This window comes from Coturnix japonica, chromosome 4 (assembly GCF_001577835.2).
Source record: "Coturnix japonica isolate 7356 chromosome 4, Coturnix japonica 2.1, whole genome shotgun sequence".
NCBI lineage: Eukaryota > Metazoa > Chordata > Aves > Galliformes > Phasianidae > Coturnix > Coturnix japonica.
Window position 1 is genome coordinate 66,304,139 of NC_029519.1, and position 18,079 is coordinate 66,322,217.

An 18,079-nucleotide genomic window follows, 5' to 3' on the forward strand; every position below is an offset into this window, starting at 1 on the left:
GTGAACAGAGGTGCTGCCTGTAGCAACATGAATCTTCTGAACAGATGCAAAGTGAGTTCAGTGAATCTTTTGCAACTCTTTCCCTGTGCATACAGAGCAAGGTATAACAGGAGGTTGTCACACATACTTAACTGTGGTTCAGTTTTTGACTCTGTAAATAAATTCAGCTACTACCTCTTCACTAATGTCACCTTACAGAATCACAGAATATCCCCAGTTGGAAGGGAACCACAAGGATCATTGAGTCCAACTCCTGGCTACCTGTAGGACCAATAAAATTCAAACTTTATGTCTGAGAGTGGTCCAAACACTTCTTGAACTCAGTCAGCTTGTTGCCTGCGGAACCTGTTTCAGTAGCAAACCACTCTGTGGGGAAGAATCTTTTCCCAATCTGACACAGTCCCACACAATTCCTTCAGGCCCTGTCAGTGTCACCAGCGAACAGAGATGCTGACTAACGACTGTTCCTTGTGCATCCTACCCTTGATATTAATAACCAGATTCCTGTACCATCCCACATACTGACATGAACACAGTATATCCCACAGCAGCTCCTATAACCAAGATACCGACTTTTTAGTCACATTGCACAATGCAAGATATATAAATAAGACATGAAACAAGACAGAAAGTATTGGGTGTACTACTTAGGTTGCTCTAAAAGTAACGCCTCCTATTAATTTCCATGGAAATAACAACAGATACAATGTACATAATAGCACTACTTGATAGAGCAAATTCTCAGCTATAAAACTCTATCTCAACACAGTCACTACCATTAGCTGTGTACTTTGGACAGCAATGAACAAAAGTGTATGTCACACTCAAAAATCTGCACAAGGGGTGGTGACCCACTGTTTCTCAGCTGTTACAACAGTGTTGTTACTAGGAGAATGTTGCCCATGCAGCTCATCTTTCATCAGCACAGCCAGAATACTGAAGGAGTCAAATCCTGGACCGTACGGTGGGTGTGGTAGGACAGTCCAGCCAAGATTGGCAATGTGCTCCATGGTCTTCAAACTGGTATGAGGCCTGGCATTATTGTGTTGCAAGAGAAAGGTTGTCTTTTTCTCTGGCCTGACTGGAAGTTCGAGTCTTCAGCTTAGTCACCACTGTGATGCAGTGGTCAGAGCTGATGGTTTGTTTGGCTACCAGGAAATCCAAAAGGATCACCACTTTCCCAAAAGACAGCGCTTTACCTGCTGAGGGCTGTCTTGAACTTTCTCTTCAAAGGGGAATTCAAATGTTACACTCCATGGACTGCCCTTTTGACTCAGGCTTGTGGTGGTTACACCATGTCTCATCACTGCTGATGATGTGATCTAGGAAACTGTTTCAGTTTAATAGGTCCAGACATACTTGTGTAGGGTGTTTTCTCAGTTCCTGTCTAAGTATTCATGGGACCTGGCACGAAGAGCTTGTGATATTTCAGTGTTGCCACATTATTTCCAATAAACAGAAGCCGACACTCAGCTACATCCACGGCCGCCTGGTCACAAACCACCTATACACAGCAAGGAGCTGATCAAGACAGTCTTCATTTTGCAGCATGCATGACCATCAAGAACACAATTTGTCCAATACATCACTGTCATCACTGCTGACACACACCACCCATCATCTCACCGTATCAACATCCATCGTTGGGTCTCCATAAACGTTCAGTGAGAGTTGATGAATGTCAGTCAGCGCCAATTTCTCCTCACAGCAGAATTCAACAACACACCTTCGCTTCATACACACCTCCATGACAGACACCATTGGTCTTAGTGCCCTCTGCTGCCATCTGTCACATGGCAACAACACGGAACAGAACACTGGTGGGAAGGTTTAACCTCTGCTGTCATAATACCAATACCTGCCTGACATTGTAAGCCAACATCATAAGATAGGAGGCATTACCTTCAGACTTTCAGAGCAGCTCTCACATTTAATTCTTCATCTGGTTTGCTCTTTCCATACACGTTCAATTTGCTATAGAAACTTGTATTAATGGTATGACCAGAAGTGAAAAAATACAGCAACTGCCATGCAGAAGGCTTTTTTATTTCGTGATGCTAAGAATTTGCAAGCGCAACAAGTACATTATCTGCAGCTCGGTACTAAACAACAGGCACTGTATAAGCTATGACTGCTGCTACTTTAACCTTTCATATTTACTGGCATGTTAAAATCTGAGCCAGTTCAGTTATTTCAAGGGTATCTGACAAGCTTGGTAGAGATTGCAACATTCATTACGAAGTACTGTTCCAGGTGTGCTGTACTGAAATGCTTGACATACAGTCAAGTTACCACTACAATTCACAGAACTAATTCAGCTCAACCTGTTTTCCCAACCTACTGCACTGCAAACATGAGACCAGCATTAAGCTTGCCATAATGTGCTGTTGCAGACAGCTGCACCTGTTCAAACTATTATTTTCCCAGTTCTGTATTTTCTCCAAACACCACTTCATATTCTATTACTTCATGTATTTACTAATGATAGTTTGCATGAACTAATTTCACTTGTACATTCTGCACTACAGAAATAACTTTGCTTATACATCATGACCCAAATCATCCCTCTTTCCAAATCTATCTTCTACATTTAGCCCTGTTTCCCTGTTCATTCCCTGTTTCTCCTTAAACTTCTCCATTGAGAAGTGCAAGTAGTGAGTGGGAAACAAACTTACTCCCTTTACATGCTACACCTGCCTGCCTCTCAAGTAACTGTGGAAATGAAGAAGTGCACTAATATTAACCTTGTTCTGCTCAAGCTTTAATATTCTCAGGTTAGGTAAAACAAGACACAAAATACACAATGCATTTCAAATGTTTTCAGAAAATACAAGAATGTCAAATCCTATTCAGAATCCCTCACTCGGATACACCACATTATATAGTTTTCTATTGCTGAAAGAATGGGAAATTCCAGTGTTTCTAGCATCTACACAAGAGCTCAAACACAAAGAAAATCCATCTGTTCCTCTTTGACTCAACTAACACAACCCAACTTTCTTCTGTCATACAGTCTTTCTGTTGCTAACCTTAACTGTTCTGACCCCACCCCCTACCCCAGGACTGCATTTCAAGGCCTACGAATTAAAAATAATTAAAATAACTACGTTCTGCCATTTGGAAGAACAAAACTATGGAAAGATCCCATGCTGCTTCAGTCTCAACTTTGAAAACTGGTGGTCACTAAACTGCTCGAGCATCCTCATGCCTAGAATATGAACTTTGCATTTTCCCAGCCTTTCAGTAAGAACAAACATTTCACAGCTCTTGAGAAAATACTTCCACAACAACCAGACAGAGAGAAACTTCACCAATTCACCTTAAGAATTCTGTCTTCACTTAGCCTATAGTCTGACATGCTTTTTGGCATACAGCATGAATGTCATGGATCTTACAGTAAATAATGGTCTCCAGAGAGGGAAAAAGAAAAAGGGAGCTGTCAAATTTGAATACAGTAGGAATAACAGCTGAACAGAAAGAAAGTGTGTTGGTGAGGCCAGCATTGGGGGAATACTGGGAAGAGAACTGAAAATGGGAAGACATGAGCTGCAAGCTGTGACTTGCTAAGTGAGAACGGGCCTGAGAAGCACCTTATGGAAAATGAGGCACCAGAAAAGCCTTATTGAAAATAAAAGCAAAACACCTGACTTACCCCAGAGAACTCCAAAACACATGATAGCAGATATCTGTGTAGTAATAATCTCATGGGCAACTCTTTATTTTAGCCTCATGCAAGAATCTTCATGGTTATTGTAAGTTAACCTCAGCAGGGAGCTAAGTGCCATACAGCTGCTTGCTCTCTTCCCTCAGCTCCCAGTGGAACAGAAGAGGAAAGGAGGAATAAGAAGCAAGGAAGCTTGTGGGTTGTGATAAATATTATTTGATATATGAAGGAAATGCAGAGGAAGACTGAGAGAAAACAAAAGAAGCCATACAAAGGCAATCACTTGCCATCTCCCACAGGCTGATGGATGCACAGCAAGCTCCCACACAAAAGGTCTAAATAAACTACTTAAGTCCCCCTCTCCCTTCCATTGGTGAGCATGACATTATGTAGTAAGGAATACATCTTTGGTTAGTTCCAGTCATCTGCCTGCTCACGTTCCCTCCCAGCCTCTTGCATACTCCCGGTCTGCAAGGCTGGGTAAGCAGCAGGAAGGCCTTGATACTGTGCAAACACCAGCCAGCAAAAGCTAAAGCACTGCTGTGTTAGCAGCATCGTCTTGGTCACAAATCCAAAACACAGCACCATACCAGCTGCTAGGAAGTAACTTAACTCCAGCCAAGCCAGACCCAGTATAACAGGAAAACTAAAGGAAAACCTCACGCTCTCTGCACAGGAACCAAGAGTGAGATTTCAAACAAGCACAAAGTACCCATTCATTGGTAAAGTCTCACTCCCAAATGTCCAGCTGTCAAACCATTTCCAACTGGACCTTCAAACGTGCTGGTGCTTTAAACTGGTAGAGCAAAGGCCTATCATTTCTCCTGAAGAGCAAAACTGATATTTTATTTGTCTGGCTCTAGGACAGCATGTATCACAGCACTTGCAGAATATTTCATAGGAGCTCTGTAATAAGCTGTAGTTAGATGGCTGTAATCCCTCAGTATGGATTCTGGAAACAATCCACAGACCAGGGATCCAAAGGAAACCCACCAAAGAATTATCCCATGGCTGTTAAATACAACAGTTCCAGCTCCTGAAGCACAAACTTCTCAACACTGTCAGACATTAAATACAACGATCACTAATCCAGGACAGCATAAGGCCCTCAAACTGATTAAGTGGCAAGTCTCACTTGCCTTAAACAAAGCTGTCAAATAATTGGCTTTGAGACATGTACAAGGTACTTATTAGGGGATAGTGATGATTAAGAATACCAAATTAAATACATAAAGAAAGTTTTACTTCCTCAGAGGAGGTCTGGGGGAAACGAGGCTTGAAATAAGAGGAACATAATGAAAAGATCTTCAGATTTTTATAACATCTCCAGAGACATTTCAGAATACACCAGGCAAGCCAGAAAGAAAGAACGTAAGAAATTCAAACCTCTGCTCTCCAACAACGTGAAGTGACAATGAAGCCTGATGAGAGGTTAAAGTCAAGTGCCAGCAACTCTCATTTCTACAGAATAGGTGGTACCCCAAAAGCCATTAAATGCAACAAGAGTGGGTAAGAAACATTTCATAAAGTTTTAGTAGTATACAGTAATCTACATAGAAAGACAACTATTCTGGGTCAGCCTCATTTTGTCTTCATATATTTCTAGTTCTACATGTGCAAATTTCTACATTTACCAATTACAACAACTTAAGCTGCATCAACAATAAGAAAAGAACAGCAGATGTAGGTTTAAAAACAGGATTTTTTTTCTTCGTGTAAATGTACTTTCCTGTGAACTTCTTTCTGCGAAGACAATATGCAAATACTGAAAATATTTCCTTGCACTCACCTACACAACCATATTTTCTTCACAGACGTTAGAATATGACTCCCTAGAGAAAAGATCATCTATCACTAGACAGCAATATTCCATCTGTTGGTTTCACAGGCACAAATAGAATTCCTAGGTATTAAAGAAAGCCACTTGTGATCCTGCATAAACTGGCAGAGAGAACAAAATCATCTAGTGGTTTCTTCTATGTTTGGTTTGTTAATTACACATTAAATATATCTGTTGATTCACATCATTTTTAATGTTTACTGTCGGTGGTACCTGATAAGTTTGATTTCTTACGTCCAGCTCATTTCTACTGATTGTTATTATTATTGAGGTTGGAAATGCAGTATTGTTATGAACTGCCAACTGAGAATGTGATGTTCTGGAGGATGAACACCAAAACCAACAACTCAGCCACCCTGAAGGATGGACTTCTTAAGTGACTAAAACAAAAGACAAAATTGGATACGTAACTCGTTTAAGCTGGGGAAAAAACACAAGCAGTTAGAAATATTCATGTTCAAATAGAACATTTCACACTTAACTTTTACACGGATGCAAACAGCCAATAAAACAAACAATAAAAACAGCTAAAACAAAGATCTACTGAAGGAAAATTTTATCTTCTCCAAAATGACAATATGTTCACGGGTCAGATCACAAAGTGAAAGAGAAAGTTGTACTAGTAACACTGAGTGCTACAAACAACAAAACTATGAGCATCAACTAACAAGAAAGAATCAAAACAAAATTAGACTGTTAAACGACAGGACAGAAATAATGATTTTCTCAGTCACTCTATTCACTCAGCCCATGATTCCACACATCCTTACTATTCACACAGCTCCATACAGTCACTTTTCTCACCCCTCAACATCTTGCATGCATTTTTCTTCTGCTCTCCACTGATCTTTGTGGTTTGTCATCACATAAAGCCATATAGCCTGGTATGACCTAACCTACACCATGGCTTGACCGACGCAGCATTTTAGAGAAAGGAGTTTTTCATTCGTTACACTACTCATACCTTAAACATGTTATGGTCTTCTATTATTTCCTTCCATTTAGCAGAACCACAGATGATGTTGCTGTACAACTTCCTCAATGAAAATATCACCTTGGTGATTATTCAGTTCCATGAAAGATACATAAGACACTGAAGACTCATTACTCTGTAGTAATTTATGCACTTTAAGAGCATTTCTTTCATTTGCTGTGAACAAGCCTTGATTTATGTAATAAGATATAACTACTTGTAACCAAAGATATCTGATGCATTTCAGAGGCTCTTGTTTCTTCAGTAAGATCACATATATGAGGTACAGCAGCTACTGAAAAAGTAACATCTGTCTTCCCCGTTGCCCCCTCCAGGTGCAGTGGTGCTCAGAAGCACCATCCCTCAGAGCTGCAGCAGCCATCAGCACCAGGCTTTCCTCAGCCATGCAGAAGGCCCCAAGATGACACACCATTCAGGACAAACACAAGAACCAGCAGCATGGCACAGATATCTCACACAGAAGGCTCATGCTTCCACCAGCCAACAGTACTTAAGCCCTGAACCCAAACAGAGTGTCATAATAAATGTCACTATAAAGACTTTGTTCTGAAGATCAGGAGTTTGACCTACTTTTAAAACCATTAAAATTTCACATCCACACATTTTTGGCTGATACACTAAGCATTCCCTCTCTTCAAGGAAATGAAAAAAGACCCACCTGCTCCAAGGCGAATGCCACCAACCACGCGCTCTCACATCTCTGTACTGCATGATCCTGTACTGCTCTGTATCCTCACCAAGTCCTCAAGCACAGGGAACATGTTATGCGCATGAAACAAATCTTCTACTGTACACCACTATATAGACTTCTGGCACTATTTCAAATAATAGGACATAAATACAATAGGAAAAAAAATGGTTCATTTAGTCACGCCCTCTCACTGGAGGTCACTGGTTCAATTAGAAACTCCCTCTCCCTTTTCTGACCTGCTTTCATCCTCCCACATTGCTTTCATTATTGTCCTCTCTCATTTCCAGTCCCCATAAAAAGAAAATCACAGTACTACAACTGCAATCTAAATACAGCTTGTGCTGTCATCAGTGAAAAGGCTGATTTCTGAACAACTTTAAAAAGGAAGAAAATTCACCAGTTTTCACTAGTCAGGCTGCATTTAGGAAAAAAAAAAACAACACATTTAGTAAATCATCGTGATTTTACATGATTCTAAAAATCAAAGTCAAGTCCAATCGAGACAGAACTCGCACAACTGTGCCACAAACAACAGCTTCTTCGGGAATAAGAAAGTGACTAAACATACTTCAGTAGATGTACTTTCCCTGCTTTGATTTTTGCTGTAGGTACTTGTTGCAAGAACCTAAAGTAACTCAAAAATCTCAAGTATACTAAAGAAGTTAGAAATAATCAACTTAAAGCATGTCATTAAAATGGTGGAATGGTGTAAAGTATAAGAAACACCATCAAAATGACTCAATTTTTAAAGATTCCACTAAATCCACATTTAATTTCTTTTTGACTGATTCCCTGATGTTGGCTCAAATGCTTGTGGAAAACCACAGATCTGCACGTTTACATGTTTAGCAGCTGAAAGAGTTACCAGGTTGAAAAATCAGCATGACAACAGAATCTCAGCCTCCAAAATATAACTAAACCTGGCACAGCTTTTGCAACTGCATGAGGGATGTGCAATACAAGGCTAATTAGTTTCAACTTCATCCACTCAAAACAAAAAGTGACCATTAAGAAAAAAATAAAATCAGTGCACACAATTAGCCACTACAATAATGGTAAACTGCTAATACAAAAATAGCCCAAAGCAGAGTTCCACATCCACAGCTTTCAGTGACAACTACCTCGCTGTGCATGCAGTGCATTGGGTTCCTCTTTTCCCTCCAGCCCTGTAGATTTCCCACTGTATCTCACCTTGCACATTACCAGATGTTTCAACTGAGAGGTTGATTTTTACTTCTTAACGAAGTGATTCTATGCCCCCTACTAAACCATAATTCAAGTTGTTAGCTGGCCTTTAATAATGGCAACAAAACCAGTCAGCTCTCTTGTCTTTTTAATAAAGTAACTTCCTAAATATGGTAAGAACACAGCCATTGAGTAATAAAACAATGCTTTTTATGGCTAGTAATTGACCATGATCACAAACAAAGTCTGAAGCAGAACAGTTTTAGATGCATGAGGAATCAGTTTCAAAAAACCTACTGATTGTTGTTTCTGATGGCTAAACTTTGACAAAAGTCACAAATTAGACTCAGAACAATACCTTCTAAAACTGGGCTCCCGACAATGTAGGAACCTTTCTGTACATTATAGTACTTTAGGCTTTGCTCAACCTTGCTTTCTTTCCCTGTCTGAATCAATGTCTGCAGCATCCAGGGAACAGTTTCTTCTCTCTAAAGAGATGTTCCAGCCCATTCCTAGCTGGGTGAGCAGCATCCATCACCTGTGCAGAAGGCAACTTATAAAAAATGATAGTTACAAAAGAAAAAGCACAAACCAGGTTTATGGTTTTCTTTGAATTGCCTCTTCACAGTAATGCCAAAAGTACCTCACAGAAGCAGAAACTGAATGACTTTGCAAGGAAGTGGTAAAGAACCTTACCGAACTTAAAAAGGAGGAAGATCCTCAAAAAGCCAGCCTAACCTCACTAACCATAAAGGCATGTATGTATTTCTTTTGAACAGCTCTTGATGAAATAAGTGGTTCTTGACAGGAAGAGTCATTGGTCAGCTCAACTTTTCTAATTACTGTTCTATAAAGCAATAGGTTAATAACCCTTCTGTGTGCTTTTTCTTACCCTTTGCTACATAACCAAAGGAGCTTCATTACTTCAGTGACTGCTTCCTAATAGCACAGGGCCAAGCAGAACATGCTAATCAGTCCCTAAGGGGCTTATGGTCCCCCTTGGCTGCCAGGACAGCTCCAGTCTCCTCAATTAGCTTCCACCACACCACCTGCAGAGCTCAGCCCTTCCCAGGGAGCCAGCACAGCCCACCCATCTGTCACACCCTGCACTGGGAAGCAGGAGACAGAAGGGGAAACAGTGATTTTGGTTGCATAAAGCTGTTTGCTCATCTCAACAAACTTGACTTTAACAGAAGCCAAAGAAGACACTGTAACTTAACTCTCAGAGAGGAACTGTGTGCAAGAAAATAAAATACAGAATAATTTAGTTACCTAGAAGTTAAAAAAGTGAATAACCGACAGTTATTAAAATTATTATCCTTTGTTAAAAATCAAGAAAGTTAACCCTTTTGAAAAGGAAAATGACTTCAAGAAAACAAGTCTTAAGCATAATTAAGAGATCTTGTTAGTGGACTAAGACCCTTAGCTGAAGTTTAGCTTAGCATAGTACAGGACTGTCACCCAACTGCAGCCAAAACTTAATGCAAAACGACAGTGAAGTGTACTAATACCTTTACAATCTCAGCAGGCCCATCAACAAGTTCTTCTGTGATAGCTGAGTCACTGCCATCTCAACCGCGTCTGTATTAGGTCAGGACAAGCAGACATCTACTCATGTCTCAGCTGCACCACAGCTTCACAACAGCTGCACTGCTCTGTCACCACCAAGCACAGGTCTCACCAGCCAGCCTCCTTGCAGCCACCCTTACCCTCCCACACACCCAGCAAAGCACCTGGCATAGCTTCCCACACAGCATTCAAATCCAGCCCCAAAAACTCCTGGGGAGGGGGGAGACAAGTGAGCTTTATTGATTCCACAGGAATGCACTAAGCAGTAACACCATCCACAGTGCAGCCAACAGGAACAGCAGGAGGACCTCCCATGAGAAAGCTAGTAGAAATCATTTTAATTGTATTTTAAGTTATGCAATAGAAGAAAAAAAAAAAACAAAAACAGAATTTGTACAATGCATTTAACTGATCTCACTATAGGAACTGCAAGCAACATGATACAACTCTTGGCCCACCAAAGTGAAAGTTTCAAAAGCCATTAATAAAAGCCTTTACTGTACTCCCATACTTCTAAAGAACACCTCTGGAATACACCCTATTCACCTCCTTGCTCCAGCATATCAGTCAGCTACATCAACTTTTTATGTTTTAGAAGCTTCTATAAAAACTAAACAAAACAAACAACAAAAGAACACGTCATCATTTCTTTGTTTCCTCTCTTTTCTTTTCCTCCTCCAACTTCCACACTCCAGTATCGCTTCCAAATGTAAAATGGAAGCAGCTCCTCCTATTCATTAAAAGAAAATTACTGCAGTTATGTAAGCTTACTTCTATGCTACTATGTCTCATCCACTGCTTCTAGATTTGTAGAACAATTCATAAATAATTATCAGTGTTAAATCAGAGAATAGGCATCAGCTCACAAGCAGGTTTTCATGCACAGTGTTCCAAATTGTCAAATAAAATTAGTCTCTTCAATAGATGCGATGACACTGAACCTGTGAACACGTGCACTTTTTAACAAAGCTGTATTTGGCACCAGCCTGTTTTTACAAAATAACAGGTTTTCCTAGATTTCACACATCTTCTTCTTGCATCACTCAGGAATTATGTGGTTGCGCTAACATTAACTGGGCGCAGTTGCAAAATGAGCTGTCAGTATCCTAGAATTAATCAATCTCAAGTATATTGTTTCGTAATTAAGCTTATGAATACTTCGTCCCATGAATATAAAAACAGCAGCAATAAACACACATTCCAGAAAAGAGGGAGAATTAGAGGCTCTTCTTCACTTTCTAGGACAACTAAATCATGCAGAGGCCATTCTTTGTCAATCTGTGCAGCCTACAACCGGGGAGCCCTTTATATAAACAGAGTGTTCTTAAACCTTTAAAGTCACACACGATGGCAAAATTAGGTGCCAGTGTGCCTGCAATTTGTAGAACTGCATTTTAATAACAAGCATTTAAAGACATATAAAAACTTTGGTGGGGTTTTTTTGTTCGTTTGTTCAATTGACTCGTGGGTAAATTAAGTCATCAGTTTAGATTTCAACTACTGCCATGGCAATAATAAAGGAGTGTTCCCCCACAGGAAAGAGACAGAAACTCATATTCCTATTAAACAAATACTTCTACAGAAAAAGTGAGCATTTATTAAAAACAAACAAACAAAAACAACACAAAAATGCATTTCTGATCAATTTCAATTACTGCTATCCTTAACTGTATAACTCATTTTTAAAAACAAATTGGTAATTTAACCTCCACAATGTCTGCCATCAAATACAGTAATATTTTTAATACCCGTTACTGTGAACAGGTCAGGACTTACTGAACAGGGTAACTGAACTGACACTCCACAAACACACCTTCGCTCCTTATCACAGTACATTTATAATAATCAGATGAAAAGTTTAGGTTGTGTGTCTGACATGTCAGCAGACTAACACCTTCTTTTCCTTTCCTCTGGTATTACAGGATTGCAGTTCTCTTACACAATTACACGTTTCTCCTGTGCCAAAATAGCTTTTATAGGCTATTTTTCATAAGAAAAAGAATCCGCAGAACACAAAATGCAGAACAGTTATTATTGTCCATTTTTTTTTAATGGAAATTGTGTGAATCATACTTAATTCAAGTAGGCTCGCTTTTCAGGTTTGTCAAGTTTAAACTCCACACAGATGCAAATTACTGGTAAAACTTCTCCCTGAATCTTAATGAGGTACATTATAAACTATGAAGCCAACTTGAAAACAAAAATGTTTTTAACATGAACTTTACCAGACCGAGGTATTCTAAGCCATTAGTAGGACATTAGAAGGCAGCTTTACTCAACAGTACTTAGATTCTACATGATCTTGCACCCTGGTCTGCCACGACAAAGATTCCCCAGAAAAATGCTTGTGCTGGCACAGATCTGTGTGTGAGGATTTTCCTGCATGATAAGCGTGCCTAAGCAGTGCTGCGAAGGCTCCCAACTGCTGAGCTCTGAACCCAACCTCTTTTCAAAACATAGTCTCATCCTTTCAAGTACATTCAGGCCAGAAGGGAAAGTAAATTGTCAAAGCTGTTCTGAAGTGCAAAACCACCAAATTTAAGAAGGCGTTTTAGTTAGCAGCTACCACTGCCTTACTTGTACCTTGCCTGGTTCAAAAATGATAGCCAGCAAGGGAATGCCAAGCGTGTAGTACATGGAATGTGCTGCCCGATGGTGAGATTTCCCCTCTGCCATTCCTGCTTACTGCTGCTCCAAACAGGGCAGATTGAGTTCTCCAAGAAAAACGCGTATCGTGGACAAACACAATAATTAAAGGCCAGAAATCAGGCAGGGAAGCTGAATTCCTGGGTTAAAGTGTACAGATGCCCCTGCAGCCAAGATAAATGAACAGAAAAAGTTTCATTCTAAGCAAATTCTGGGGGTGACCTATATGAGAAACTGTGGCTTGGAGTTGAGCACTGCAGAGAGGCAGCGCCTTCTTCCAAGCCACTAATACAGCCTGGAAAATGTGGACACGCTTATTAGCCTACAAACTGCAAAGAGCCCTTCATTGCTTTTGCTTCCCAGTTTATTAAAAAATTCATCTCATGTTAGAGAACTGATTATCCACCCTTGCTTTAACTTTGGAACCCATAATTCAGCTATGTACATAGCTTTGAATTCTACAACAATTAGGGTCTGGGAAGACATTTCCAAAATACTGATGTCATTGAAAAAGGCAGAACTTAGCTATGAAACAATTTGTCATTTCCATGTGCCATCCAGACAGTGTAAGCACATGTCTCTGTCATCCCACGCACCACACTTTCCCCATTAGGGATGAAGAAGCTCATGGTATTGTCCAATTGACTCTCCTCATTGTACAGGAGGAAAGTTAAGTTCATTATTCCTGCTGTTTGCAGAACAACACAACAGAAAACCAGCAATAGCAATAACATGAACAAAATACAGTCTGAACAGAAGTCAGGTCAGCTGTGAGGTGCTTTACGAGAAACTTTACATACTATCAGAATAGGTTTCGTGCATACAGAATATTCATTGTTTCATCATCTAAGTCTTAAATGCGTTATCTTCTATGATGAGGAGGAGGGCAGTGGGAGAAGTGAAATGCGAGCGGCAGGTTTGGAAGCCTGAGGTGTCTTTCACTTCTGCTTTGTATTTTTTCCATATACACAGGAAACTCCCTTGGGGGAGGAGAAAGACCAGCTTCCCTACAGCTAAATACATGAACGCATGTAAAACAGTAAAGCCATAAGCCTTAAGTGTTTCCATAATTTTTTTTAAGTGAAAAATTAGAGAAAAACTTAAAAACTCAGATATCAAGATCTATTTTTCCCACCTCCAAAATACTATCAGACAATAAAAGCCAGCTTGGCAGAAGTAGGAAACTCAAGAGAAGCAAAAGGAAAGATCAGAATGCCTCCACACACAAATATGCACATCAGGATCTACTTGGGTATTTACACAGCTCAGCCACATCCACAGCTCCAGTCCATCCCTTCATCTTCAGCAGTCTCCTTTCTGATGTTGTAGAGTAAAAGCAGCAGGAAGAAGGGCAGAGCTGACACAGCACACCTGAGGCTCAAGGCCCTCTGCTCCCACTGCTATGGAATGCATGGGTTATGCTGAGTCAGTATGCCTAAGAGCCCAGTAGACCACCTGCCCAGCTCCAACAGCGGGATTAATGGACAGCTGAAGAAGAGTAAGAATCAGGCAAGCCTAGCTGGTATTTCCCCTGAAACACTCTCCTTGTCTATGACTATTTTCAGTTCAGGGGATTTCTGAGCCCAGTGTTGACGCCACGAATGAACACAGCCTTTATTAATAACTGCACCCTCACACAATCTATGCATGTAGACAGCAAATGATGCCTACTATGTGCTTTGGGGACCAGAGGGGCAGAGAAGAGACCAAGGGAGCATTCAGCTATAACATAGGACTACCCTGGACGTATAAGAGAACCCCAGTGCCACAAGGCACTATCAGCATGATCAAAGCTTAAAGGTCATTCCACCCCAGAACTTTTAACATGCCAGCAAAGGCAGTTCAGCGTTGAAGCAACACACAAAAAGCCTGCAAATCACACGGCTCAGCAGCTGACCTGAAGGCTGCAGCAGGATGCGGATGGGAGGCACAAGCAGAACCCCAGTGTCAGGTGCAGTATGAGAATACAAACCTTTCAATAACTGCAAGTAGGAACCAAAGAGGAAAGCACAACGAGGCTCAACTAGACACGTATTTGCTTTTCAAAAAGTCAATGTGATGGAGCTTCTGATGGTTCCTTGCAGTTCTGCTTTGTTGCCATAAATACAGTTCCTTTACCAGATATTTTTAAGTTAAAAGAACATAGTAACGCTTCTTTCCTACACTCCTCACAAGGAACAGTGAGAGGGCCTGTGAGCTCCAGTTATCCTAACTGCTTTTGTAATGAAAAATGAACACGGTCTGTCAGCTCACGTAAGCAAGCACCACTGCTCTGAACCTATGTGCCACCCAACAGATAAGGTTTTGAAGTTTAAAAATGAATACAAGCTACTCCTAGGTGTGATACCATGCAAGGACCAGGGGCACTTGAAGCTCTCAGTCCTCAATATGTTTCTAACAGCTACAATTAACTGTAGACACTGTACAACACAGAACAAGGAACCATGAGGAAGGAGACAAAGGCAAAAAGCAGGTGGACAATGCAATAAACAGCTTCGGGCAGAAGAAAATGTAGTGGATTTCATTACAGATATTTGGCAAAAAAACAGATAAATGACTCAACTCTTAAGAGAAAAGCATGAAGCTACTTTTGGCTTCCAAGACAGAAATTAAGAAAGCAGCTGAAAAAAGGAAGAGATCAGAGTCACAAGAAGCAATGAAGATCTGGGGCAAAGCTTTAAGTGCTCGCTTCCTGTTTCTGCAAGCAGTGTTGCAAGTTTGAATTTTCAAAGGTTCCTTTTATCATAGGAAAAAAGATTGCACACATCAAGACTGGCTGGTCAGAACCATTATTCAATTCTGAGATCTGCAGGCTATGACTGCTTAAGTTTTCTTGACAAATGAAGAAGGAAGGAGTGCTTTGACCAAAGAGCCACATCAACAGCTTCAGCATGGAGTAAACTGAGGCAGCAGTTTTGCTACTGAAAAAACAAAACAGCTGCATTGCTACACATCAACCTGATGGACACCTTGATGTTAGCCTTCAAAATGAGTGATGCAACAACAGCAGGCAAGTTCATGACAAGTGCATCATAAAACCTAAGAACTAATGAGGATTCCTTTTCAAGGTCTTTCTCATCAGAGGAGAAATGCTACAATTGAGCTTCGAGTTTTTAACCTACATCAAATCAGCCCTGCATGAATACTGCTTCCGTAATGTTCTGAAAAGGTGTAAGGAAAAGCACAACTAATGCTTGTATTCAACCACTGATCCAGGCCAAAAAGAAAAGCTGCAATTTTACTAATAGTTTCCCCTTTTAACCCATTCTATGTTAGGAGAAACTTTCTGTAGAGTAAATATCAATTCAAGCTGTAAAACAAAGCCGTATAACAAACTATCTGAAGTTGATTCACACATTCACACAACCATTCTGGACATTGCTTAGTTAGAGAAGTTAGCACTCAAGAACTGCTCTCAGCTTTACTCTGTTTACTTTCAGCATTTCAAAAACAATCCTTTCTCCCAGTTCTGTTGCTCCTGAAATACATCGCCTTAGTAAGAACAAAGTGTTCCCTTTCTTCCCTATTTTCAATGCATTCCCTACAAAGGCACTAGCAACAGATTGCAGCAGTAACTCTCAGTCCATTTGAAGTTCTATTTTATCCATCTCTCTTGGAGGATAACAGAATAGTAATAGCTTCCCAAACTCTTCTAAAATCATGAACAGGACAGCAACAAGACAAACAAGAGAAGGGTAGAGAAAAGAAATAACAGAAGTCCTCCAAAATAAAGCGATCCTCTATTGTTTCTACCCCTCCCAACATTCCTCCCTTCACATCGTTAATGTTTATCTTCCTTTTTTTTTTTTTTTTTTTTTTTTGCTTTCCCCGTATAACTTATTCCTCCACACCTCTCTGCATACATGTTTTGTTACAACAGATATTTGGGGCTCTTGAATCTATTTTCTGCCCAGTCCTCACAAGTTCTCTAAGTTGCAGTAATGAGGCCTCAGCTGGAAGACAACAGCATCGCAGTGAGAAACACTCTCTCAGGATCAAAGACAACAATCTGTCCAAGCTCTAAATTCCAAAAAGAAAGGAACAGGGTTTGGAGTTAATGAAACATGCAGCTGATGCTTATTGTATTGGTTGAGTCATAACAGTGACTTCCTCGTTCCGCAGATACTGGTGGCGATGCTATAAGCACACCATGAGCCCCACAGTAATAGCAACAACTGATATGACAGATGAACTTGATGGATTCAGAGCAAGAAACAGCATGGTTGGGAAGTTCTTTGAAATTCTGCTCTGAACAAATGCAGCTGAATACAGAACGTCCAGAAACAAACTTCATAGGATAAAAAAAGGGAGATAAAGGATTCTGGTGTACAACTCTATTAAGAAAAAGAGACGCAAAATAAATTGACGTCTGGTCACAAAAGTCAGGAAATAACTAAAACCAACAAATAACAAATTACTTCAATACACTTCATACATATAACAAAAAGCAGATTGGGTCTGAATTGGAACTAGAGGACAAGGAATGTCAAGCAGTGGCTATAAACGTCCTTCAACTAATTTTAAACAAAAGGATACAGTCTAAGGAAAATAATTTGGACACTGCTGGAATCATGGAATGGCTCAGATTGGAAAAGACCTTAAAGATCATTAAGTCCAACCATGACCTAACCATACTACCCTAACTAACAACTCTCTGCTAAATCACATCCCTGAGTACCACATCCAAATGGTTTTTAAACACATCCAGGGATCCCTGGGGAGCCTATTCCAGTGCTTAACAAAAGAATATAGTATAGAATAGTAACTTTAATCTAAAGAAAAAAAAACAAGACTGATCATTTCTGAATGAAAAAACCCTACCTAAGAAAATACTGAAGGTAACAGAAACACTATCAGTAAAATCTATGTTTAAAAAGTACCTTAATAACATTCACAACTGCAGTACTATGCACCAGAAGCACCTAGGACAACAGGTCAGCAAAGAAGCCTCTTATCTCCACAGATGTAAAACTAATCACTGCCTAATAACTTCTGGCAAATGTTGGCCTGCTGCTTTTCTTGTTTTTTAAAGAACTGTTCTAACTGAAAAAGATGAACTTCTAGATTTGACCCGATGCAATACAACCTTCATGACTATGCAAACTGACAAGTTGTGTGTTGTGTAGTCTACCGGTAAGTTCAAGTGCCATGCAGCAATAACGTAAAGCAGTTGAGAAGCAATCAGTTTTTCCGACTGTACACTAAGTAAGCACTATAAAAATGAGTTTATCTAAAAAACATCTGTAGAAATTTACTGGATATGTCCAGCATTTTCTTATGCATCTTATTTCCACGCAGAAATTCAGCCTAGATTCAGTGAACACTCACACTGACTTCAGTTACCTTCCAACATCAGCTTTCAGCTACTGCTGCCTCAAAAGCTCCATGTAGATGCTGCAGCTTGTCAGAAAGAAATGTGATTTTACTCACAGCTCAAGGAATTAAAAGATAAATAAGAGTTGTCTTTAACTTCCTCGCAGCCTTGGGAAT

At 40.1% G+C, this 18,079-nt stretch overlaps 1 protein-coding gene across 4 annotated transcripts in view; it reads right to left on the bottom strand.

The window, feature by feature from the left end:
• Window positions 1-18,079, bottom strand: part of RBPJ (recombination signal binding protein for immunoglobulin kappa J region) — an 85,548-nt gene that overhangs the window by 26,930 nt on the left and 40,539 nt on the right. Inside the window, exon 1 of one of the 4 annotated variants that reach the window (XM_015862723.2) lies at window positions 1,627-1,736. The exons of 2 other annotated variants lie outside the window; for them this stretch is intronic. In XM_015862723.2, the coding sequence (XP_015718209.1) occupies window positions 1,627-1,655 (29 nt within the window). In that variant the 5' untranslated portion in view covers window positions 1,656-1,736. Of the gene's footprint in view, window positions 1-1,626; window positions 1,738-18,079 lie in introns of those variants that run through there. One more of the 4 variants, XM_015862726.2, reaches the window with a different exon arrangement.